The 24509-nt window shown below is 43.0% G+C and overlaps 2 protein-coding genes across 6 annotated transcripts in view; both read left to right on the top strand.

Annotated features, from left to right (window-relative positions):
• The first annotated feature begins 417 nt into the window (after positions 1–417).
• Positions 418–4824, top strand: PRXL2C (peroxiredoxin like 2C). The gene is made up of 6 exons (XM_027879166.1): positions 418–597; positions 1006–1074; positions 2581–2634; positions 3063–3168; positions 3396–3527; positions 4138–4824. The coding sequence occupies exons 1-6, from the start codon at positions 418–420 to the stop codon at positions 4263–4265; spliced, it is 669 nt and encodes a 222-aa protein (XP_027734967.1). The 3' UTR covers positions 4266–4824.
• A 2524-nt stretch (positions 4825–7348) lies between these two features.
• The window catches only part of CDC14B (cell division cycle 14B), a 41828-nt gene continuing 24667 nt past the window's right edge, over positions 7349–24509 (top strand). For 4 of the 5 annotated variants that reach the window (XM_027879161.1, XM_027879163.1, XM_027879162.1 and 1 more), the window contains exons 1-4: positions 7349–7522; positions 15120–15213; positions 16183–16258; positions 18052–18144. In XM_027879161.1, the coding sequence (XP_027734962.1) occupies positions 7366–7522; positions 15120–15213; positions 16183–16258; positions 18052–18144 (420 nt within the window). In that variant the 5' untranslated portion in view covers positions 7349–7365. The remainder of the gene's footprint in view (positions 7523–15119; positions 15214–16182; positions 16259–18051; positions 18145–24509) is intronic. The other variant, XM_027879160.1, reaches the window with a different exon arrangement.

Raw genomic sequence — 24509 nt, 5'->3', positions numbered from 1 at the left:
AGTGGCCTACTGTTCTTATTTTAGGGAAAACTGTTCACTCACTTCTGCGCGCACACGACGCACTCACACGAGCATTTGCGCTGCTCACAGCACCCTCTGCTACTCAGCCGCCAAAGTACCGCGAAGTTCTGCTTTTGCTGGAAAAAGGAGAGCGGGTCTGGCGTGTGTTCCGTGTGTCACGGCAGCTCCCGGAGCGGTTTTCTCGCTCCTTCCCCCTCAGCTCCCTGTGTCTCCCTGCGGGCCGCCCGGGGCTCTCCCACGGCCGGGCCGGGCCGGGCCGGGCCGAGCCGCTGCGCTCCCCGCCGGCCCCGTCCCCTCCCCACCGCCCCCGTTCCTTCCCCGCCGGGCCCGTCCCTTCCCCTCAGCCCCACAGCCCCTCCCCGGGTTCCCCCGGCTCCGCCTCTCCCCGGCGGGGCCATGGCGGGGCCGCGGGCGCCGCCGGTCACGGAGCAGGTGGGGCGGGCGCGGGGCTTTGGGCGGCGGGAGCCGGCGGGGCTGGGGGAGGCGGCCCGCTGCCTGCTGCTGGACCGGGACGGCAGGAGCGTGCCCTTCCAGGCGCTGTTCGGGGACCGCAAGGCCATCGTGGTGTTCGTGCGGGTGAGCGGGGGCCGGAGCGGGCGCGGCGGGGACGGGGGGCACCGAGCGGGCCGGTGCGATCCTCTGGTGAAGCGATAACACTGTCTGCCGGAAGGGAAATACTTTCTTCAGCCGCGTTTTTAGGGAAACGAGTGTCGCGTTTCCCTGATTTCCCAGCTGGTTGAGCCAGCTATCGCGTTCCTGCGATATCTAGAGATAAAAATATTAGCAAGGCCGCGGGCCCGGCGTCCCTGTTCAGGCTGGGATTAAACCAGTATTCCTTATACAAATTTGGTGACTTCAAAGAACTGGAATCTTTCTCGTTCCTGGTTGCTGTTCACCTCCAAAGTGTTGTGTGCCCAAAACCAGTAACCTGTGGATTCATTGTTATGCAGTTAAGTCTATTTCTGACACTTGGCTTTGTTGCAGAACTTTCTGTGTTACACCTGTAAGGAATATGTAGAAGATCTGGCAAAAGTCCCCAAGGCATTTCTACAAGTAAGTATCCTGCCCTTAATATGTACGTGGGGTCGCTGCCATCGGTCTGGTTTTTTATGTCCAGCTACAGGCTTGCATGAGGCTTCCAGGAAGAAAAACGTGGCTCAGAAGCAGCACTTCCACTGTTTGCTACAACAGCAATAATGAATCTGCCTAGGAAACACAGGAAAGGATTTATGGCACTACACGCTCTGTTGCAGCAGCATTACTTCTCCCTGCCCTATTAGCTTGGTGCTCTTTTTACTGCTGTGTTAGGACAGCTAGACAACATCTGACAGGCATTCCTTCTGGTATTAGTAGTGCCCTGGACAGCTGTCTTCTCCTGACTGCTAACTACTGCCCTTTCCATTATGCTGGCAGGGCTGACTGATGGTTGTGCGTGGAACAAGATCAGAAAATTGATCTGGATTAAAAGCAGTATCTTTTCCTATGGTTATTTGTAAGCTGCATCAGCTGTGTGACCTGTTCTCTGGGCAGCTGCTCAAACAGGAATGACATAGTGACAGAAAGGAGGAGTGGGCAGGGGTTGCTGTGGACAGGTATTTGCTGGGTGGTGGGGGACACCAGAGAAGACAATGATCTTCTGCTAAATGTGGAAGGTCAATCTGTCTCTTCTGATGATTGAAATTCTGTCATATTTTACTCCCAACAGCAGCATAGCCAATGACAGAGACTCAGGTCGTTGCTGACAGCAAGTCCATCTAAGTCCATCTGAGATGGACTAGGAACTTGAGGATAAAAAGGGGAAATGTCTTTGGCAGCTTCTCTTCTCAGGACAGATATTTCTAAACTGGACCAGTGGTACTCAGAATGACATTTTCTTAATTTAACTCCTCAAATAAATGTATATACAATCAAAATTTGCCCATGCTTTTCTTAGTGTATTTTGTTTCTAGGAGGGCTTCTTTTCATAACAAGCAAAATGATTCTATATGGGAAAGGCAAGTATCACACACTAATGAAACTACCTTAGATTTTATTAACTGTTTTTGCTTGGCATCTAAAGGAACTCAAGTTTTGGCCTCTGTTTTAGGCTCAGGCCTAATGTTGCACCTGCAGGAGACAGCAGTATGTGTGAATGCAGGTTATATCTATTAATGTGTGTCTGTAGATGCAAATCACAGCTGTTTGGGCACCAGCATTTCCATGCTGCTTCTTTAGAGGTAGGTGCAACTGAGCGGAAATTTTGAATTTCCAAAATCATAGCGTGTTGCAATCAATCGAAAAGACAATGCTACCAATGCTGCAGGAAACTCAAAGTTTACACGTCTGTAATTTAAAAGTTATCTTTAAATGTAATTTATCACTTAATAAATTATTGTTGCTTCTGGCTGTGACAGGCAAAGGTGAAGTCTCCAAACATGTAAGTGATTTTTTAATTTCAAATACTTTTAACTCAGTGCACTGTGATTATTAGCTCAGGACACCAGATTCTGCCAATGCTTTGAAGTCATGCAGAAACAGCGAGTTCCTTTTTACAACTTCAATACCCTTGCTCTGTTCCAGGAAGCAAACGTGAGGCTCATAGTTATTGGGCAGTCATCTTATCATCACATCAAGGTAAATAAAGTAGTCGCTAAAGGTATCCTCTCTTGTGTCTTAATGGTCTGTATTGAGGGGTTTGCTCTGAGTGAAAAGATGGTCTTTTGCAATTGCGGAAAAAAAGGGCAGTAATCATGAGGCAGTTGAGCAAATAACTCAAACTTTCAATTTATAAACCACCAGGGCTTGCTAAGAAACATCTTTTCTTAATTTCACTGGAAGCTTCGTTTTAATAAAAGCTTTGAGGCTGAAAATTTTTGGCCTTTAATTTAACATGACAAATACACAGCTTCCATATAAGAGGAGGGGAGGGTGGAGCTGGCAGGGCATCAGTGCTTTTTCTGTTGTCAGCAGACCCTAACCAGTTACTGCCTAAACCTTAAAAATATTACTTTTTTTTCTTTTCTTTTTTTTTTTTTTTTTGTGTGTATGCATATATTTTGCAGCCCTTTTGCAGTTTAACTGGCTATACACATGAAATGTATGTAGATCCACAAAGGGAGATTTATAAAACACTTGGCATGAAGAGAGGTGAAGGTAGTAACATACCAGGTAAGAATAATTTTCTCACCTTACTTGGACTTACACAAACAAAACATGAATGCTCTGATAAAATAGTATGACTGCAGTGTAAATAGGAAGTGAGTTGCCCACTAGATTGTCTCTTGTGAAACTACTGGCAATCAGGAATCTCTAAACTATTCATAGCAGCTGTTCGGTGCTCTTGCTCTCACGTACTTTTGTGTTTATAGATAACAATATTTTGTGGCTTTGTTTAGCACGGAGCCCTCACGTGAAATCAAACACACTTCTGGGCAGCATTAGGAGCATATGGAGAGCAATGACTGGCCCGGCTTTTGACTTCCAAGGAGACCCTGCTCAGCAGGGAGGAGCTTTGATTATAGGCCCAGGTGAGCAGCTTTGTTCTGTGTGTGAAAGTTACAGCCGTCTCCCTCAGCTGTTTGCTGCCATCTCGCCCGCTGTCCCTGTGGGTTCTGTACACACTCTTGTGTACAGCTGCGTGATTTCTGTTGCATGAAGGAATCTGCAAAGTGTCGTCGTGTAGTCCCAGCTCCCACAGAGGTGGCGCAAAGCTCATCACAGTCCTGCAGAAAGTGACTGGAGTGCTGATGGAACGACTGCCTCGAAATTTGGAGTGGTTTTTTGACATCGTGGTGTTCACCTACAGTCTGTTTTCGCATTTGATTCAAGGCATCTGATGTTTAGTAGAGGAGTGGTGCACGAAGGGGGAGCTGCAACAGGGCAGTCGTTCACATCATTAGGAAACATCATGCTACAGCAGATTTAGATTAGTCAGGTGCCTCAATGTTCCTTGTTTTTTTAACATAATTAAAAAAAATTGTAATTGCTTAAAATACAGTATGTTGTGCAGTCTACAGAGCTAGTACACATTTATACAAGTACTAGGACAAAGTCAGAATGCTGCTTTGATTCACTTACATATTTGAATAAATAAATATTTTATTCAGTAATTTACATGTTATTCTTATTCCTTTCCAGGCAATGAAGTTCATTTTTTGCACCTTGATAAAAACAGGCTGGATCATGTTCCCATTAATACAGTTTTGCAGCTGGCAGGAGTTAAAACAGTGAATTTCTCAAACAAACCCCAGATAATTGACATATGACACTGGCATAATATATAATTTTTTTTAAAACTTATGCTCTACAAGAACAATACTCCAGTGAATTCCAACAGGCATTGGTAATGTTGCGTCTTTGTAGGACATCTGAAACCTTATCTAGGAAATGAGAGCACAGAATAAACTACCTGGTGCTGAAGATGGACACAAAAGTGCTATTCCCATTGAGTACAAGATAATAAAAACCAAAGCACAACTGAGACTGATGGCAAAAAATCCTGGAGCTTATTATTGTCTCATCAAACAATCTTGTTAATATATTTTAAAAATCATTGTTCAAGATGCACTAAACTAAAAAATCCGATTTCGGTCAGAAGAACATGTCTTCAGCAGATCAGCACTGACTTTCAATCCAATACTTCTCAGCACTGTTTTAAAGCTTCCAGCACCGTATGACAATCTCGTATTAAAATACACCCTGAAAAGTCACAGTGTTGAGTGCTGGGATTTAGGCTTATGCCTACTTTTGCATCTGACATTATTTGCAGCGGCAGACATTATGAAATACTTTTCATAATTTTAAATAAATATTTTAAATACATCACCTATTGTCTGCAATTATTTTGTGTCAAACAAAAATGTGGGTCTGTAGGGATAGGAAGAAGTGTGTCTTAAACATATACCTGACCAGAGTATTGGTTTTGGAGTAAGCTGTAGTCAATTACTTGTTTTCCTAGGAAGATTTACAGCAGAATGTTCTTTCTTTGTATGTATGTACTTTCTCTCAGAGCAAGAGGGCTCAGAATAAATTCTCCTTATTTGTTTGTGTCTTGGACAACTGAGCTAAGGAAAACAGCAGTTTGGGTTGCAGTTCTGTCAGATTTCATATTATCCATTTTTCTAGAAGTGTTTATGTTCAGAGTCTATTGCTTTCATTAAAGTAGATGTACCCTCTTTCATCCACCAGCAATCTGAAATAAAAAAAACTGTCCAAGATTTATGGGGGAGCATATCCCTCCTCTGCAGTTTCTGATCTTTGGCCTTCGGTAAAATGCTGCTGTATAAACATATCTCAACTGAAAATTCTCTCCCCTTTTAAGCTTTAATGCAATTTTAAAATGGCATTTTGTGAAGAGGTTTGTTCCTACATCCATTAAGGTCACCGGCAGGCCCAGAGCAGGCGCTGGGAAGCAGGAGAAATTAAATGCAGAGCTCCTTGATGCAAAAGAGCAAGCTTGCTTGAGAAACATACCGAGCAATGTAATTCTATTAAAGGTACTATGCCTTTGCAAGTTATTAATTACATCCCCATTTTGATACAACGTGTTTCGAAGCAGGGTGTTATTAATGCAGCAGTACTGCTCTGACTAAAGAGGGCTCAGCACAGGGATGAAGGCAGTCACCTGCAGACTCCAAACCCACCTGATCTCAGGGCTAACCAGAGGCTTCCTCAGAGCTGGGCATGACAGACGGGGACAGGCAGTTGAGGCTCACAAGGGAGTGAGCTCCGCTCGTGGTGAACCACTGCTCCTACACTCACAAATAAGGAGCTGCCCCCTCCCTCCAGCACTCCCCCAGCTCACTGGTATTTCTCAGTATGCCAGGAACCCTGGAACACGTCTGCCCCTCTGTTACTGAAACCACAGCCAAAAGCAAGCTGGTAAACTGGTCCTATGGCTGTAAAACAAAGGCAATAAACACAGAAAGAAATTATTTCTGAAGAGAAGGAATGATGAATACCCAGTTTATTTGTAGTGCTTCCACTCTGCTTCATTCACTTGATAATCACAGCTAAGGACACTGACTCCAGTTCCACTTTTGTTTTGCAATCATTTCACTCGGTGCTTGGGGTTTTAAAGGAAGTTTTTGGCTAACTGTTTTCCTGCTTGTTTTTAGTAAGATTAATAAACAATGGTAATAGTTCTGTTGCTGCTAACAAATGCATTTAACAAAACTAGCTACAGCTAAAAGAACTGTGGGCTATTAAAAGGGCTTGGAATGAAGTTGTAGTTTGACATCTCTGGGGGTTGAAGCCATCCACCCTCACCATTTCAATACCGACAGAAACCACACCACAGCCTCTGTGTTACCCCAGCAAAATCACTTCTTCAGAAAGGCTCACGAAGTGCAGACAAATGAGAAGAGGGAAGAAGACAGAGAGGAGGATTCAGGAGAAGAGCAGCCCTAATCTGGGTATAGGCCCCGCATTTTGAATCTATCTGGCCAAAGCTTCGCGGAGTTCTCTGCGAGACAGAGACTTCCACACACGTAATGAATTGGAAAAATGATGGCTGCATTCAAAGCTGGGACTACTGGTTTTCAAAGTGTTAGCAGAATTTTAGGTCTCTGGGGTTATTTAGCAAGAATATTCTAAGAAATGTAACGCAGTGAAAGGTGGAAGCCAATAGGTGTTTATCACCGCACTCAGCAGACAGAATGCTCCAGCAAGTGCTTTCTGCCATCAAGGCCAATTAGATGGAGGAGGGAAGGGAGCAGTTTTCAGAAAGTTGTTCTAACTACTAGCTTGATTTATTGCAACACCTATTTCACATAACTGCGTTTTAAAGCGCCGCTGCGTCCTAAGAAGCAGATTCAAACCCAGCTATTTCAGCTCTCCAGCGCAGAAGGCTGCATGTCCCGGACTGGTTTCCGCTGGCCTTACAGCATCGTATGTCCTTGGGGACCCTCTTTGGGTACCCGGGGCCCCAGGGAAGGCGATGCAGCCCCAGGGAAGGCGGCGGGCCGCGCTCCCCCGCAGCGTTCCGGCCGCACTCGGGAGGGGGCTCAGGGGGGTCCCCGCCGTGCCGGTCACTCCGTGCCGCTCCCGGCAGCGCCGCAGAGGGGCCGGGGCGGTGCTCGGGGGTCGTCCCCGGGGCCCCCCGGCCCACCTGTTACCGCGGCCCTGCGGCCCCGCCCGCCCCGCGCTCCCACCGCCCCCAACGGGCCCAACGGGGGTGGCCGGCGGCGCTGAGGCGGGCGGGGCCGAGCCGGGCCGGGCCGGGCGGGGCCGAGCCGGGCGGGAGCGGGCGGTGCCCGCGGGCCGCGTCAGCCGCTCGGGGTCCCTGCGCTGCCGCTGCTGCTGCTGCTGTTGCCTCGCTGCCCGCGGCATGAGGGGCCCCGGCGCGGCGCGGCCGCCGCCGCCGCCATGAAGCGGAAGAGCTGGGCCGAGGCGCGGCGCCGCGCAGCCCCGGCGCCGCCCGCGCTCAAGAGGACCCGGGGCGCGCCGCGGGCGGCGGCGGCGGCGGAGGGGCAGCGGCGGCAGCTGCTCCCGGCCGGGCCGGAGACCTGCATGAGGATCGCGGGTGAGGGCGGCGTGCCGGGGGCGCGGGGCGGCCGAGGGGGGTGTCCCGTCCCGTCCCGCTGTCCCGGGAGTGTCCCGCTGTCCCGTCCCGCCGCAGCGGTTCCCGGGGACAGCCCGCGGGGGTCGGGTGTCCCCAGCCGGGGTCTGTGCCGTGTCACTGCTCTCAAAACTCGCCCGGCGGGATAAACAACCCAGGGGAGCCCGGGAGGTGCCGAGCGCCCCGCTGCCCTGTGTTTCTGCCGTTCTTCTGGGCTTGGGAGAGCGAACGGAAAGCAACGACAAACACGGCTCTGCCCGCTCGATGCGCTGTGGGGTGGGGAAAAAAGTAACGCGTTTCTCCCTCTATTGAGTGTATATATATATGTATATATATATATATATATATAAAATCTTTCCCCTGATGTCATGCTTGCTGGCTAATGGGCAAAAATACTGGGCAAACGCCGCAGCTCTTCTTGGCACGGGAGTGCCAGCAGGTTTATCTGGAGAGTTAAAATAGCTGGGTTTAAACCAGTCCCCTCCTTTTTTTGTGACCCGAGGCGCCGAGCCGTGCTTTGTTTTGGCACAGGAACCTGCCTGTTTTAAGGAGCCTGCTGGAGCAGAGCCGGAACAGTTCTGTGTTCAGATTTTTGAGTCTCCCCGGCTACAAGACGACCTTGAGTTTAGTTTGCCCGGGAGCAGCAGTAACAACACCAAAAAAAAAAAAAAAAACAACGTGAACAACAACAAGGAGAACGACAAATCACTTCTTAAGTCACGTGTCAGAACGCGAGAGTGGTGGTGTATTTACAACTTCTCATAAAAAAAAGCAAGAGATAAAGCTCTCAGCACACATCTGAGGGACACGGGGAATATCTGTGGACAGAACAAGCGAAGGTGCAAAGAGCAAACATGGAGAAAAGGCACCGGTGTACCTTCTGTTTCTGAGAAACAAGAAACAGGGCTCCTTAAATTATCTAGTGTCTCCTAGATAGCAGCGTGTTTAGAAAACCGTAAGATCGTGTTTTGAAAATTGCGTACAGCGATGTGGGAAGAATGTAAACTCCCAAAGCTTCCCAGATTCTTCTTTTTAAAAAAGCTTCGGTACTGTTAGGGAGTAAAATCCTAAACACTCCCACCTAAAATAACAGCGTTTTAGGCCTAATCTTCACAGAGAAACATGATGGTGTACTTATCTGCAGAACCCTAAGGCTACAATAACTCCATATGTATATTTTTTGCTATAACAGCAACCATTATATATAGGAAATGGTGATGGTACAGTTCTAAAGTTAAGTGTAGAAACCCCTCGTTTGACATATGATGATTTTTTTGATATCAGGTGGTTTCACTACCTGGACTACCATGCAGGCCTGCCCAGCTCACATCTCCAGCAAACAGGTCTCTAACCAGTCTCATGCAGCAGTTGCTTGGATCTGATAATGTGTCTGGCATCAACAGGCCCGTTAAATTACTGTATTTTCTCCTTCAAGGAAATGCTCACCCTTTTAAATGCAATAGAGCAACTAGGCTTTGACTTGTGTTTGTTTCTTCAGTGGGATTTCACCATGTCCGGCAGTACCCAGTAAACAAATTTGATTAAAGTGCACTACACCATTACATCTAATAACACTTAATTTTGTCTTGGTCTTGCTGTGCACAGTGGCTACTGTTTACAAGCTTCTGTCAATGGGAATGTTGTTTAATTTTTCTTTCACTGCTATGTCATACATATTTTTTTTTAAGAGAAATCTTAGAAGGATAAGCCAACAGGCTTACCTTTTTATTCATCTCTTTTAGAGTTGTGTCGAATTTTGAGCTATCAGCTCTGCCTTTTCACAGTGCAGTTCTGAGAAATTAGTAACTAGTTTTGGACTGGAGACAGATAAGGTCTTATTCTTAAAAGTGAACATACTGGTAAATATTTGAACCACTGTAAAGGCATGTGTTAGCTTATCTGCTTACAGAAATAGTGCTCAACTTATTAAGAACATTGCAGGCTACCCTGCTTTTCATCTTTGCAAAAGATAGAAGCAGAACATTAAACCTAAATTGCTGCAGACTTTTCTTGTGTGATGTTACATCCATAAACAGCAAAGTTTCTAATCCATTATTTGCATGAATTTTATACTCAAAATACTTACACTAATTACTGCATTTCTTTAGTTTTTAGTGACTTGTATTCATCAGCCATTATTCCTCAGAGTAATTATTAACCAGAATCATCTAGATATTTTTGTTCACTTTTTCAAGAAAGCTATTATTTTAAAAATTATTTTGTTTGGTCTGTTAAGCTGCATGGTAAGCTTTATTGTTTCCTCTTTGCCAACTAATGGCGTGAGGCTTGCTGGTATTAATTCAATTTGCTGGAACTGAGTGCATTTCTTCTGTTTATTAGAAGTGTATTCCCATGTCCTTCTGATCTCTGAGAGAAGTAATTTATATGATCTAAAGAAAATGTAACAGTCCTCTGTGAGATGCCTGAAACCTGTTCATTTCCTTTCCTTGGCTGCTTTTTGTTTGTGATTGCTCTGATTTTATAAAGAACATTTTAAAGAAGAGGTGGAATTACAATGTATAAACCTCAGGAAAAAGGTGCATGTTTCTCACTTATTTTCAGTAGTTAGTTCTAAAATGAAGTAACTACAGTAACTATACGTGGAATAAAATTTTAAGTAATGTAACATCACGGGGCATTTCCTGATATTTGTTTGTCTTGCTGCTGAATGTATACATCCAGTTTGTGAGGAACTGACATCTTAAAGGATCCTCTAGGCTGCACTGTACATGCTTATTTTTTTTCTCCATTGTGAATCCTTTTGCTTACACTGTCACTTGGAGCTGATAGTGAAATACTCAATATATTAATTGATTTTTTTTGTTTTGTTTTGTGTTGGTTTGTGTTTGTTTGTTTGTTTGTTTGTTTTCACACCATTGGGTTGTCCTTTTTCCACTATTGCTTGCTTGTAATTGTAAACTTAGTGTCCTAAGTAGAAAACTAATTTTTTTTGAAAGTTGAGGACTCTTCTAAAAAGTATCATTAAGCTCACAATATTTTGACTATCAACACTTTCAATTAGTTTTTATTATGCAACTCTCTTGGTACAAAAGCTGTTTACTCCTTCATTGATACGACCTCGCTTTCTTGTTAGTCTTCCTCAAAGTTTAGATTTTAAATATGTGTTTGAGGCTTTTAGTGTCTAATCCAGAAGTGAAAGTGCGTGAAGATATGCAGTCTTGTGTGTCAGTCAAGAGCACCAGAGTGCCAGGACTCTATTTTAGTAAAGCAGCAGTGTTGTTGATAAGTCATGACATAGCCCTGAAAGTAATTCTTTCATGGTTTTCTGATAAATTAAAAGTTCCTTTGGCTTTTTAGTGTGCTTTCATTTTCTTTTTCAGAGTTCAGGCTGTTCTAATTGCCAACTCTGTCATAATCTAAATTTGAAGTAACGTGACTGAATGAATCGTTTCAAGGATAGAAAGACTAAAAAGAAAATCCTAAACAATTTTGCTTTTTGTCTTGACACTGCTACAAAATTTGCCTTTCAGATTTTCTCATATATCTTTCATGTGCTGACTTTTAAGTGAAACACAACAAAATTCTGTATATCTATTAGGTAGGTATATGGATCTAGAAATACACTCCCCTTACTGTGGTGAATAACTCTCTGGTTACATTCCTGGTAATTCAAAACAGGCCAACGTTGGGGTTTGTTGTACCGTCAGTCTCCGAGTTTCTCATCTAAGGCATCTGTTTAACAACAGAGCTGCAGAACTTCTGTTTTTCATGAAATAATCTTTGCTGATCATATGCAGACCTGTCCTGCCACTAGTGTGTCTGTTCAGTATCTAGTTGTCTCTTATAAATAGAATCATTAGGTTGGAAGAGACCCCTGAGGTCCTCAAGTCCAGCGGTAACTCTTGAATTACTGAAATTTCTTTCTCAAGGGCCTGTGCAGCAGAACCTGAGAAAGCTCAGGCTTGCTGAGAGTAAAAGGAAGGGGATTACTTTTTCCTCTCTAAATTCACATTAACACGATTTTGAAGTAGCTCTCAGTTTTCTGCACTGCAGTCAGCTTGTGTAGACATGTTTGTGCTCTAGCTTTAGCCTCACTGCTTTAGGTACCAGCAGTCACACAGCTGTGGTAGCCTGGTCCTCTGCTAGGGGCACGTGGGCTCGTTTTGTCGTACATTGGACGCTTACTCAAATTAATTGCCGGCAGTGACGTCTGTATTTGTGTTATTATGACTGTTTTGTTATATGAGGCTAACAAAATTAAGTGTATTTGAAGTGTATCTAACATGCTGCAGTCGTATCTCCTACTTGCAGTGCAGATGCCGCCTGTAAGGCAGCGAGCCCTACTCTCGTTCTTCTGAGGGATGATTAGAAAGGTCTGTTCCAGTTTGATAGTTTTAGGATGATTTTTTATCAGAAGTTTGCAGGAATTAGGAAGTGCTCGAGCGCGGTGTATGTAAATGAGATACCAAAAAGCTAAAATTAGCAGAGGAAACAAAGATAATAAAAGGGAAGCCTTGCTTCTGGCAGTTCAAACTTTTGTGGAGTACTAGTGAAATCAATTAATCAGTGTGTGAGTGCGTTTTATGTGTAAACCCTCAATCCTGCAATCAGATTCTTAATGAAGGAACTCTCCTTTCTCTTTTGATTCCTGTTAAAAAAATCAGCACACTAATCCTTGACTAAACAGCATTTCTGAATATGTTCAGAAAAAAGCAGGTAAAAACAGACATGGTGAGTAATACAGCATTTGGACTGGTAAGTCAGCAGAGAGGTAAATACAGGAAATTACTTCTCTTTGGAGCTCGTTTCTAAAATCTCCCCATAGGAAACATGTTAAAAAGATGGAGCCTGCTGTTGACATGATAGGGAGCAATTGTCAGCAGTGCACAGGAATGGACAGCCTGTCAGGATATGGGCATTTGGCACACACTGCTCTCGTTGTGAAGTACTTCTGTAAATTCATTAAACTCAAGTTTCTTTCATGTGTTTTAAGAGTAGGCGCAATTTACATGGTCCAGAGATACCACTGCAGAAACTGAATGCCAGAAACAATTCAGAATACACACTGCTTGCTCAAGAGAGGAATTCTTTATTTTTTTGGACATTTTTGCAGCAGCTGCAGAAGAATTTCAGTAAAAGTAGGAGCGCTGAGGATGTGACTCTGTTATTCCAAATCCTGTTTAGGAGCAAAATGCTAGCTTACTTTAGGTCTTTGACCTGCACAAATTATATTTATTTTCACTTTGATCCTCCCTTTGTGTTTGAGGATTTTGAGTTGTTCTTTGTGTAGTGCTTTTGTATTTTCAAAAGCGTTGTAAAGCTGCTGGGAAGAGGCTGAAGTGCAAGAAGGTACCATGTCAGTTTGAGTACTACAGCCATTCTGCCCAGACTTTGATGCAGTTATTGTTTGTGTACAATAAAGAGGGAGAGCTCAGTCTAGTCGATAATTAGACTGGCACTAAAGGACAGATGCTACGGAGGGAGAAGTTTTGGCTGTGTATTCCTAGTGTTAACCCCCAGCAGGCTGGTTCAGTGAGCTAACTCAGAAGATTTCTCCTCGTAAGGAACCTGGTGGCAGCTAGCCACTAAATCAGTTTAGAAGTGGTGTGAAATTATAGCCTGGGGCTGTAGTGACATGTGTTTAATCTGGCAATGCCAGTTTAAACACAATCCCTAGATATCACATCCTCTCAGTTCTCCTTTCTGCTTCCTCCTTTGCCCTCAGTTCTCCCCCCCACACACATTAGCTCACATTCTCAGACCAGAGGGAAGTAAATCAACAAAGCAGCTTTTTAAATTTTTTCTTTTTTTTCTTTCCTTTTTTTTTTCTTTGCTTCTTTCTTCCCCCCCCCCCCACTTTTTTTTTTTTTTTTTTTTTTTTTTTTTTTTTTTTTTTAATATTTCATTTGGGTACCTGCTACAGTAGTAGTTCATGCAAATCCACTTTGATACTGCTCAGCGATTAGCACAGAGGTGGGGACAGAAGCAGGGAAGCTGTGGGGAGCTGGAGCTCCCTCCATCCCCAAAGCCCACCCCCAGGACTGCTTTTATGTTTTTACCACATATTTTGTATCCAGCTGGGATATCAGTGTCCTTGCTTCTCCACCTGTATTTCACTTTGTGGGCCAGTTTACTCGCGTCTTAAAAATGTTACTCTGAATCTTTTTTGGTCCTGTTTCTGGAGAATGCTTTGGTAATTGCTGGGAGGTACATGGCAGGTAAAACACTTTCCACCCAAGTACTGCAGCTGCTGGGATTACAAGATGGGACTATCAGGAGTTAAATAGTCAAGTTTTGGTGCCTTGCTTCTGCTGAGAGAGTAAGGAAGTAGGTGCCTGGCGTGCCTGGCTGTCCATCCCACTGCTTGCACCTGACCTGTAAATGTTTAAGCCAAATGATTTGCAACTCAAATGAGCATTTTGCAAATCTGTACTTTCTGGTGGCCTTTTCTGCCTTCACCCCTTGAGATAGTGCTGTACCTCGGTGAGCACTGAGTGTGTGACTGCTGAAATACAGCCGTGCGAACTCCTTTACGTGGCATACTTATCTTGAAGATATAAGTAATGATGTCTAAGTGCTGGTCATGGAGGATGTTTCGAAGATAAAGGTGATTTTTTTTTTTCCTGCTGCCTAAAAAAGGAGATACAGTTTTTATCCATCACAAGTTGTGTGTCAAAATAGTACTTTTGCATGCGGGTGATCTGTTTTGATATTTATGTAGTATCTCTGTTCTAGGCACCCAGCTGGAAACAAAAAAAAAAAAAAAAAAGGTTTCTTTTTAGGCCTGAATTTTAATCCAAATATTCAGCAGGAGGAAGGCAAGTATTGCAGTGGTGCTGCAAGCCTCAATTTTTATTGAGCAATTACAGCAAGCACAGCAATTTATTAGCAGCAGCACAGTCAGTGTTTAAAGTTCACTGGGCCTTCAGCTTCCCCAGCCATTAAAGTAATTTATATCTACGTGAATACTGCTGGTATTTTTTCCCCCACCAAAAAAAAAAAAAAAAAAAACAAAAAACTTAACAAAGGAAGCCAGGGCAAGATGCCTGCTGCCTGCAGGCACAGAGGCTTTGAAGGGGCAGTGGGTTGCCCGCTCACATCCCTCCCGAGTCAGTATTTGCAGGCTTTAATTGCACACCGCTACTGTCAAACCGCAGTTTTACAGGAGTTTGACCGTGTTTTGGTGCGAGTGCCCTTCATCATTTAGTTAAACAGAAGTGTCAGAGGTGCAGAGGGGTTTGTGGTTGAGTTTGGGGGGCTGGGGTGTTGCTATTCAGAGTGCAGCCACCTGCCAAAGGAGGTCTCTGCTGTGTATGTGGGTGCGAGTCCTGCTATTTCGCGGAGTCGTCAAGCGGGGAACACTTGGAAAAGAACACAAAAGAGCTGCGGATTATGGGAGCACTGCTGAGCAAAAAGCCTCAATCTTTGCGGGCCTTGTTTGTTTAGTACTGGAGCAGTAATAATACCTACTTTGGCGATACTTAAAGAAGATTTTCTTCATTTAAAACCATTTAAAGTCATACCCTTGGCAGGTAATACCTCGGGCTTTCAGCAGACAAGTGTGGTGCTTATGGAAGCTTCAAATTTTCTTGCATTTCAGATCGCCTTTATTTCGCAATTCTCTGCCAAAAACCAAAGAGTGGAGCTGCAAATACCCATTATTTCTGCATAGATGATGAACTTGTGTATGAGAAGTAAGTACAGTCTTATTTTTTCTTGGGTTTGTTTTTTGGTTTTTTTCAGAAATAAATTAGTCAGAACACCATCAGTGAGGAAACAGTCTGATTGGCATTCTGTTTCTAAACTGAGCTGAGAGAGATATACCATTCCCATTATAGAATTAATTGCATGAATTTGGTCTTAGACTTATCTGCCATGATGATTTATATGCCTTGGAATGGTTTCTTGCCTTCCAATCAGGCAATCTTGAAAACATTTTCAAAGCAGAAGCTCTCACTGTACCCATTCCTGTCAGAAGACACAGGAACATGATGCAGCCATACAGATTCAGAAGTGCACATGGATCTGCCAGGCTGAAGGGGGTGTCTGTGGTTGCTGATGTATAAAGTGGAATGCCTGAACTTCCTACAGTAAGAGCAAACACTGGCAAAATCAATTCAAGCCTTTATGAGCTGACAGTGGATATATTATTTCCCCTGTAGTGAACAGTGTTTGCCTTTTACGTTTTGTGGAATGCTGCTAATTCTTTAAATATTTTTGACCAAGGGCGTGCTTGCTGGTTTTGAAAGCACTGATCAGTCTTTATTCTCTGTGCTTACTTTTCCCTAGCACTAACAATTGCCTTCTTTTAAAGTAAAGCTCACGAGTTACTCTTAAAATAGAGTTTAAAAACTGTTGTCGCAGAGTAATACAGCAGTGAGCAGTAGGTTCTTCAAACCTTGAGTATTCCAGTTTGGCTTTGAATGGCGCTGCGTGAGAAACGAGAAAGTTTTAGTCCATGTTTAAAGATGACAAAACTGATCCCTCTAACAAAATAGTATGTATGTATCATGTACATATGTATGTATCTCAGAAGGCATGCTTGTTTTTAGAATGATGTGCATATGTCACTTTTATATTATTACTCCTTGTTTCGTGTATCTTACTAAAAAGAAAAGGCATTCACAGGGGTCATATACAAATTTTCCCCTTTCTTCTACCAGCTTCTATGCAGACTTTGGACCACTCAATCTGGCAATGGTCTACAGGTACTGCTGCAAGCTAAATAAGAAATTAAAGGTAACGCTTGGGTTTTTTTTTTCAATATTAATGACTTTTTAAAGAACAAAAACAAATGGGCAGAAGGTGTTGGTTGGCTGGTTGGTTGGTTTGTTTTCTGTTGTTGCTGTTCAGGTGTTTTCCTAGAATCCTAATCCAGCTGAGTTTTGAATATGAATGCCAGAATCTATCAAGGTAAATTTAGGGAGGAGGGGGATCAGGAGGGAAGACCCAGTTACTTTTAAGAACCAGAAGATGCACCGCTGTGACAGTAACTAATGTTAAGCTTCTGAAAGATCAGCTGCTAAATGACCACAGACTCTTTTAAATGAAAAGCTCCCCTCCTGGAATTCTGTCCTCTCGGCAATCTTGCCAATACTGAGTGAGCTTGAGGATGCAATACAACACTGTTTTATTTGAGATGTTTTGGTTTGATTTGGCCTTTTCTGATGCCGACATCTCTTTAATAAGAAGCAGCATTTGATCTTCAGTGGCGTTGATGGCATTGTCCCGAAGGAGACTGCTGTGCTCCGTCTGCAGAATATTTTCTCTTAGGGATGCTCAGTAATTTTCAGGGTTGGGCTCTTGATAGAGCACAGTGTCTTTAAAAGAGGGACTCCCTGCTCCCTATAATAATTAACATGAATGACTACAAGTTGGTTGACCTCTAATAGATGTTGGAGCATAAAAACCTGTTAGGCAGATAAAAAAAGCTTATTTGCATTAATGCGAATCACAGTTTGCCTCTTCAAAACTACTTAGATCTTTAAGCTGCCACTGAACTGTGAAAATTGCAAAGTATACAGAACATTACAGATTAAGAGTGTATTTTTTTTTTCATTCCTTGATGTCTGTGGCTGATAATAGTTTGCATAATCCAGACTTGCTTTATCCCTGTGGTACTACAGACAGGTTTGCCAGAGATAAGGTTCTCTGATTTTTGTTTACAGGGTGCTCTGGGGCAACACAAGTCTGTATTATAATCCTTTTCAATTTTCAGTTTGATTTTGGACAGACATGTTAGGATTGAGAACATATTTCTGCTAGTGATCTGGGGTTTATTTGTCCTGAGTGCATTGAAGTAACATTGCTGTGTAAATACATGAAGTGACATTCTATGATAGCTTAGCAGTTGATCAAAGTGTGCAGTTTTTAAGCACACCAGAATTTGTTCCAAGGGCCAGTTAGGGGATAACGACCATGACAGATGTGTGTGTGTCTTTTCTGTTGAAAATGCCATTCCACCCAGTTTCTAAGATAATTGGAGGAACTATATGCCAAGCCAAGATGATATTTTAAAAACCTATTTATGATAAAGTTTAGAAATACTTTCAAAATATTTTAATCTAAGCATGTTTCTGATGCTTAGAAACAAATACTACTGGATTTATAGAGAGTCAGGTTTTCTTTAAGAATGAAAAAGTCTAAAATCTGTTTGTAAAACTATTGCCAATTTAACATGCCTGTGATGTTTTTGAGACAGCCATTTTTCAGTTTACTTTTCATAAATGGCTATCTGTTACATAAGGGTTGAAGCTGGAAATACTAAATACATGTAAGAAGAAAAATAGAAGATTCCTGTAATTTGTAACAAAAATTATTTGGGCTGGATACTAGGAAAAATAGTGGAACAATCTAGGTGGGAATGCAAAGTTTCCCAAAGCTTCTGAGGGATTGGTCTACATTATGGTTGGCTCTCTGAATGGAGGTAGCTGAAAGCAGGGAAACAAACTCTTGCATTCCTCTAGTTTCATAGAAGAAGGGATAAAAGGTCTAAAATGCAAAATCATAATCTTGTTCATTTCTTGATGCAGTCATTTTCATTGACAAGGAAGAAAATAATTCATTATACTGGCTTTGATCAGAAAAAACAAGCAAATGCTGCATTCCTCATAGGCTCCTACGCAGTAAGTACTTGAATTTTTACATCAGCTGCTAACTGTGTTCATTTTTTCATACTCGTTTTTTAAAACAGCAAGATAAAGACAATTCTTTACTCTTGAAAATCGTCCTACCATCATTATATTAATGTACAACATAGTAAGAGTTTCTGAAGTCTAGCAGCTATGTGAGTGAAGTTGTATGATTTTGGGTTTTTTCCTCCCTACTGCAATCTGTGGTCCTAGGAAATAAGAGCATCACTGAAAAGAAAAATCAGTATTTCCATTTCAGAAAAAATCACTGCTTCTTGAATTTTACCTTTCCCCCAACCACAAAAACTCTTTTTCTTTTTTAAAATAGAAAAATAGCGTCTTGCACCGAGTGCAGTGTATCATTTATGAGCACATGCATGTTTAAATAACCTTTTCCTTCCCCCAAGCTGCATCTTCTTTTCTATAAGATGATCTCTTCAGTGAACCTAGGAAAGCAGGGAGAATGTGTGACAGGCTTAGAGCCTGTATAAAGCCTGGGAGTATTCAAGGTGTCTGGAAAGTGTAGTCAAGGAATAAAATGCTTCAGAATGAGAGGTGTGATGTGCCATACCTACGTTCTGTTTTGACTTGTAACACACCTTGATTGTAACCATTTCTCTTGTTTGCTGAGTAATAAAATGAAATGAAAAGCTATGTGCTTTTTGATGTCGGAGATTCGAGGGGCCAGAGTTCACGTAGCCTTAGGTCATTCCTATTTACTGTCTGCAAGGCCACACAGTACTTGCTGTGATGCAGGCAGTGTCCTTGCTGCCTCTGTGCGTCATGCAGGGTGTCCATTTGCTGCTCCCTGGGGTTTCCCTGTTGTCTGTATTTTGCAGCATTTATTACAAATTGAGAACCAGATTTCGAAACTCTTGGTATTTGAAATACAGGCACTTAGAAATGTTGCTGTAGACCTCTGCTATTTTAAACCACATGGAAACTGGTAACGTGAGTTACTGAGCTTGTTTGCATTTAGAGGGATTATGCTGACAAAACAGCTACAGCTTTTAGGAAAACTGCTTCTTCCTAACTACTTGATCAAAAGAGAGACCCAGAAAGCGAGAGAGGACTGTCTTCAGGTATCAATCATTATTTGAAAAGAAATGGTTTCTGTTTTTCCCTGCACTTCTGAATATGTGTGCCAATATTGTGAAGCACAGCAGCTGACATTTAGAGCAGAATTTTGGTACAGAAAATTAACTAATGGCAAGACAATCTAAGGAAAATACTGTGGTTGACTATGCAAGAGTATACAAGAAAACTAATACAAATCTTATTTTTAGTCACCTAGTCGCCCTGTGTTCCAACGTACTTAGATGGAGAGAGGAACGAGGTTCTAAAACATTCCAAGATTAAGGCACAGACGAGGTCCAGGTGCTGGATCCCAAAACAGTAATTCAACTCTAATTTTGCAAAGAGCAGAGAGAAATAAGGAAGACAGAAAAGTAGGAAAAGCTAAGGGTGACTGTTCAAAGCACAGGACGGGAGTTACCACCACCACGAAGTGCCGTTGCCTTGCAAGGTGGTGGATCTCTGCTGGGCTTCTTCCCTGGTCGCCTTGTATCCTCTGAGGAGGCAGAGTGACAGGGTGGCAGCAGCTCCCACAGCAGTCCTGGGCACGGCCCTGAATCCCCTTGCTGTGGCGGCCCCTGGGTGCCCACAAGACCTTTTAGCTCCATGCTCGAGGCGGTGGCGAAGCAGACTCCATCTTTTAATCAGTCCTTTACACCCTGCTGTGTTGCAGTAACGACACGCAGTTGAAGGGGAGTGCTTGAACAGACTTGAATAAAGCTCCGAGATTAATATGTACGGATTGTGACAATCCAGAGCGCAGTAATTAAACATGGAGGCTGTTGTGCAGAGGAGCAGGTGATTTTCGCTTCGGAGAGCTGCAGTGAAGGCAGTGGGGGTTGCGGAGCGAAGGAAGGATGCCCGTACAGATCCAGCTGGAGTACAAGAGGAGATCGTGGCTGGCTAGCCCATGCGTGCAGGAGGGCTGCTTGCAGGCAGATGGCATATGGCAGAAAGAGGCTAGTCAAAACCACCAGCTTTAGTTACTGCCTTGAGTACATGGACTATTTCAGCAGTCTTTTAAAGGCCCGGGGCAGTGTGAAGTGCAGTGTGAGCGCCACTCACCTCTTTGAATACGGGCCTGTCTGTCTTGCACAGCACAGTCTTAGATGGCCAGTTAACTCCAGCTAGGTGCTGATTTTCTTTCCAGTGCGATAGACTTTGGCTTTGGTACTGCTTTTTCTTCACAGTAAGGTCAAGTTGCTTCCCAGTTTCATGTGGGAGGGATCCTGCTGAAGAAATGCTGTGCCCCTGCGCCTTGCTTTTTTCCATGGCACCCTTTGATGGCCTGTCATGAAGAGACAGGCTTAATTACAGCTCCCAGCGTTCAAACATTCTTGTCCCATAGTTTTGCTTTCTGCAGAGAGAATTGGACTGTTCTTTCTGGAGTGAGCAATGATCTGTTCAGAATGCACAATAAATCTGTAAATATATTTCCTGACTGAAAGGAAATATTGAGGCCTTCTTTATTTAAAACATATGTAGGCTTAAGGTTACCTTCTTCAGTTCAGAATGCTTTGCTTGTTGATGAAAAAGGATCTATCCAGCTGTTGGTAAAAATCTTTCAGAAGCTTTTCTTTAATTTTTTTTAAGTCGGACTGTCATACTGGTGATGCTCTTCATTGCTTGAGCTGATTTTCATCATTTAATTTCTGATCTTACAGTGTAAGTGGTAGGTTGACACTGTGTTTTGTTTTCTGTAGATTAGGTGTGTTTTCTTGTTTGATTCTGGTTTTTTTTTGGCTTTATGGTAGGTTCCCATTTCAACAGTTTACCTTAGACTGAGGAACTGTGTGGCAGTGCGTGAGGTTTGAGGTTAGTTCAGGGAAGAGCCAGGAAGCAGGAAGGGAGCATGGCCTTTGCAGAGTTGATCATGAGCACAGTGTGTTGTGAGGCACTTCAGCACGGTGTTGGGTGCAGGTGCTGCAAGTTACTTGTTGCAAATGATAAGCTGCCAGGTTTTCAGGAACAGCCCAGGCAAAGCAAGTGTGCGTGTTTTCTGGCTTGGGATTTTGTGGGTTTCTGTTCCAAGCACAGTCACGTTTAAACTATAAAACTATGATAAACTGTATGTAACTAGTTCTCCTCTGAGACATCTGTGTCCTCCATTCAGCTTCTGAATATGTAATTTAAAGGACTTGTTGACCTTAAATTTGTATTATTAAACAGAATGTTATTCAACTTCTGCTTCAAGGAGTTGGGATATATTAGCATGGCTTATAATTCAACATCTTTTGTGTAAATGTGTATGTGTGCTTATATGTATCATGTGGGAATATGCTCATTTGGACTACTAAGGCACTTATGAAAGTCTTTATTAACTGTGGTGTCATAAGGGCAGCTGTTAGTGTTCTCATTTTCAAACAAAGTCTGTTCTGAGTCTTTTTTTCACAGTTGGTGTGTTTTAATGCTTCCCCTTCCCCTTCATCTAACTTGTCTTTCTGCCCTCTTCAGTGGAGATAGTTTATGACCTCTCCAGACTACATACTTCTTTCTCCCCCCTCCTGCATCCGCTGCTTCCTTCCAGGTGTACTTTGATGTGACAGCACAGCCTAATGCGAGCTCCTCAGTATGACGTGGCCTTGAAAGTGAAGAACAAAATTTACAAATACATTGCTATATATGTAGTTTTAGAATAAAATTGTATTTTTTTAGAGTAAACCTTAACAAATTAGACCTTAATCCCTTCACTGTTCATCTTTCATCTATTTTAATTCTGTATTTTGCTTCATTTTTACAGATGATATGCTGCATAATGTGAATAATGCTTTTCTGTGTAGATTAGGAAAAATTTGGCAGCCACCCATTCAGCCACACAAAGGGTAGCCAGAATTCACTGTGTTGGGGTTAAATGTTTACACGTTATTTGGGTGGAGGGGGAAAAGGGAAAGAAGGGCGGGAGTTGGTGGTGGGGGGGGAGCTTTTGTTCTTCACCTTTTAAAGAAAAATCTTTTCCTTGAAAGCTATCTGCACTGCTCAGGCCTTACCACACTACCAAAGCAGCAGTGATCTTCTGAGTTGGTATCAACAGTGGCTTCTCTTGATTTTCGCCAGGACTTGGCTGTGGGTGAGGAAAGTCTGCTTCTTCCATCCATTGCTCCTTCTGTATTAAGAAAGAAAATGTACCCTCTGTGCCCTGTCCACCCAATTCCCAAGCTCCCCCCTGTCCCCTTGGCTGCATTGACTTAGTAACAGTGTTTTTTTCCTCAGGCCTGGCACTAATTATGTACTTGGAGGGTGACCCTCCCAGGGTACCGCCCCATGAACTGCTGTAATTCAGGTCACCTTCTCCAGGACTCATCTCTGTACTTTGTCTATTTTCTCATCTTCTTTCTTCAGGGTAAGCAGCGTTTCCTTCATCCGTTCTAATCCATAGTGTTGGTTTTTTTGCCTTTTCAATCTGTTAGTGTCCTTCCTGGCTGTGGGCCTAATGCTGGGTAGGAGCTGGAGGCTGGAGAAACAGTTGGCACCCATGGGTGTGGTGTTGAACCGCTCTGTTCTTACTGTGGCAATTGCAGAGTTATCTTTGGCTCAGGCTGAGATAAACCTGTTCAGTGGTCCAAGTTTGGGTGGTGGTCAGTGGGTAGTTACGAGTGGGTAAACCATGTTTACCCTCAGCAGCATTTTGGTGAGAGGTGCTTGACAAGTGAGTGGCAGAGACGAGGTGGACAGAGTACTGACCTTTCATTTATCCTGGAGTCTTGGCTGCCCCTGAGTTCGTGTCCTCTCAAAAGCTGCCTTCTCCGAATTGAATTTGGGAAATCCTGACTAGTCGTCGTGGTGGCAGATTTTCCTGCTGTTTGTGCTAGGTTCTTCTTCAGGATGTTCCTGCCAGCTGCTTGTCCCCGTAGGAGAAGAAGGGTTGTTCTTCTGGGGTCCCTCACTATGGTACTGCCCTGCTTTCTTAGCTCTTGTGAGGTCCTGATGTGCCCAGCCCATCAGGGGGTTGTTCAGAGCTAACAGGGCTTCCTGCACCTCCCCTCTGCTGTTTTAAAAGGTTAACTGGAGGTTTCTTGCTTTTAGAGGAACAAAGGGAGTTTCCTGAGACAGGCAGTTATTCCCTCTCTGCCACTTTTATCCCCCTAATGACTGTTTCTCCTAACAGAGGGCCTGCTGGACACGTACACCACAAATCCATACAGGAGGCTTTTTATTATAATATATTTTTTGTTCTGGTTTTGCAACATCCAACATGTTTTTTTCTGAGCAACATTGCTAGGAATATAATGTATTAACTGACTAGTATATCCAGTGGAGGTTTTAATGTAAAAGAAATATTTAGTGCTTTTAAGTTATAACACCCGGGTAAGCTCGTGTTGGAGTCTGGTCACACGCAGCAGTTACTTGCATTTGTTCAGAATGGGTGGGTTGTGATTATTTGCTGTTGGCAGCAGTTCAGGCTGTCTTGGGTGAGTGACAGTTTTGGAACATGTAGTTGTGTCAAATAAAATTTGCTTGTAAGCAGTTCAAAATGAATTATCTCATTATTTCCTGGCTTTTAAGTCAGCGTGGTTGGTAAATTCTACAATGTAGGTAGCAGCCTTAAGTGGATTTTGCGGTTGAAGGTAAGCAGGTGGATAAACTTGATTATACTGAGCACACCAGAGACATGAATTTAAAGTGCAATTTACAGAGGTGAGTTGATATAGTTTATAACAGTAAACCATATTTCAGTAGCCTGTTTAACTTTCCTGAAAAGCAGCGATTTACGTCGTAGATTATTATTATCAAATATGTTTTGTCTTGAATGCAACATTACTATTTCACTTGGCAATCCCATGTGTTGGAAGTTAGGATGCCTTTTTCAACCAGAAGCTCATTTCCTTTTCCAGCAGGAATAGTTTTTATGCCATTGTGAATACTGTTCTGATGATTCTAACTCTGTTCTAGTAAACAGTTGCTTAAAAAAAATCAGCCTGGTTTGAAAACACTAATGTGAATCAGATAAAAAAACATGTCATTCTAAAAGCTCTCATTCTGTGGTTGATTTTAAAGTAAAGATTGGGTTTCCTGATCCTTCAAACCCTTGTGTTTCATTCAGTGAACTTTAAAGTGGTGGTTTGACTGCACAGCAGTGTTGGCAGGAGGAGTGCTTGAGTGCACCTTTTCCAGTACTCAATGCTTGGATGATTCTGACCGCTCACAGAACTGCCTCAAGTCCCTTAATTAGAAACAGATGTCCTAAATGAAAAGGATGATTAGAGCAATGGTAGTGGTTCAACTGCCAATATCAAATTTCTGGCTGTATTTTGAAGTTCGGTAGGATATTTCTTTTTTTTTTGTAT

This window comes from Empidonax traillii, unplaced genomic scaffold (assembly GCF_003031625.1).
Source record: "Empidonax traillii isolate 1590-97213 ecotype Southwest subspecies unplaced genomic scaffold, ASM303162v1 scaffold51:size1492887, whole genome shotgun sequence".
Taxonomy (NCBI): Eukaryota; Metazoa; Chordata; class Aves; order Passeriformes; family Tyrannidae; genus Empidonax; species Empidonax traillii.
Note: the sequence above shows the minus strand (reverse complement) of the source record. Positions and strands in the feature narration are given on the sequence as shown.

Excerpts from the sequence above, each read along its gene's own strand:
- PRXL2C (XM_027879166.1), top strand. The coding sequence starts at position 418 with ATGGCGGGGCCGCGGGCGCCGCCGGTCACGGAGCAGGTGGGGCGGGCG. Across the intron at positions 598-1,005 it reads CCATCGTGGTGTTCGTGCGG|AACTTTCTGTGTTACACCTG; the intron begins GTGAGCGGGGGC and ends GCTTTGTTGCAG. Across the intron at positions 3,169-3,395 it reads TGAAGGTAGTAACATACCAG|CACGGAGCCCTCACGTGAAA; the intron begins GTAAGAATAATT and ends GGCTTTGTTTAG.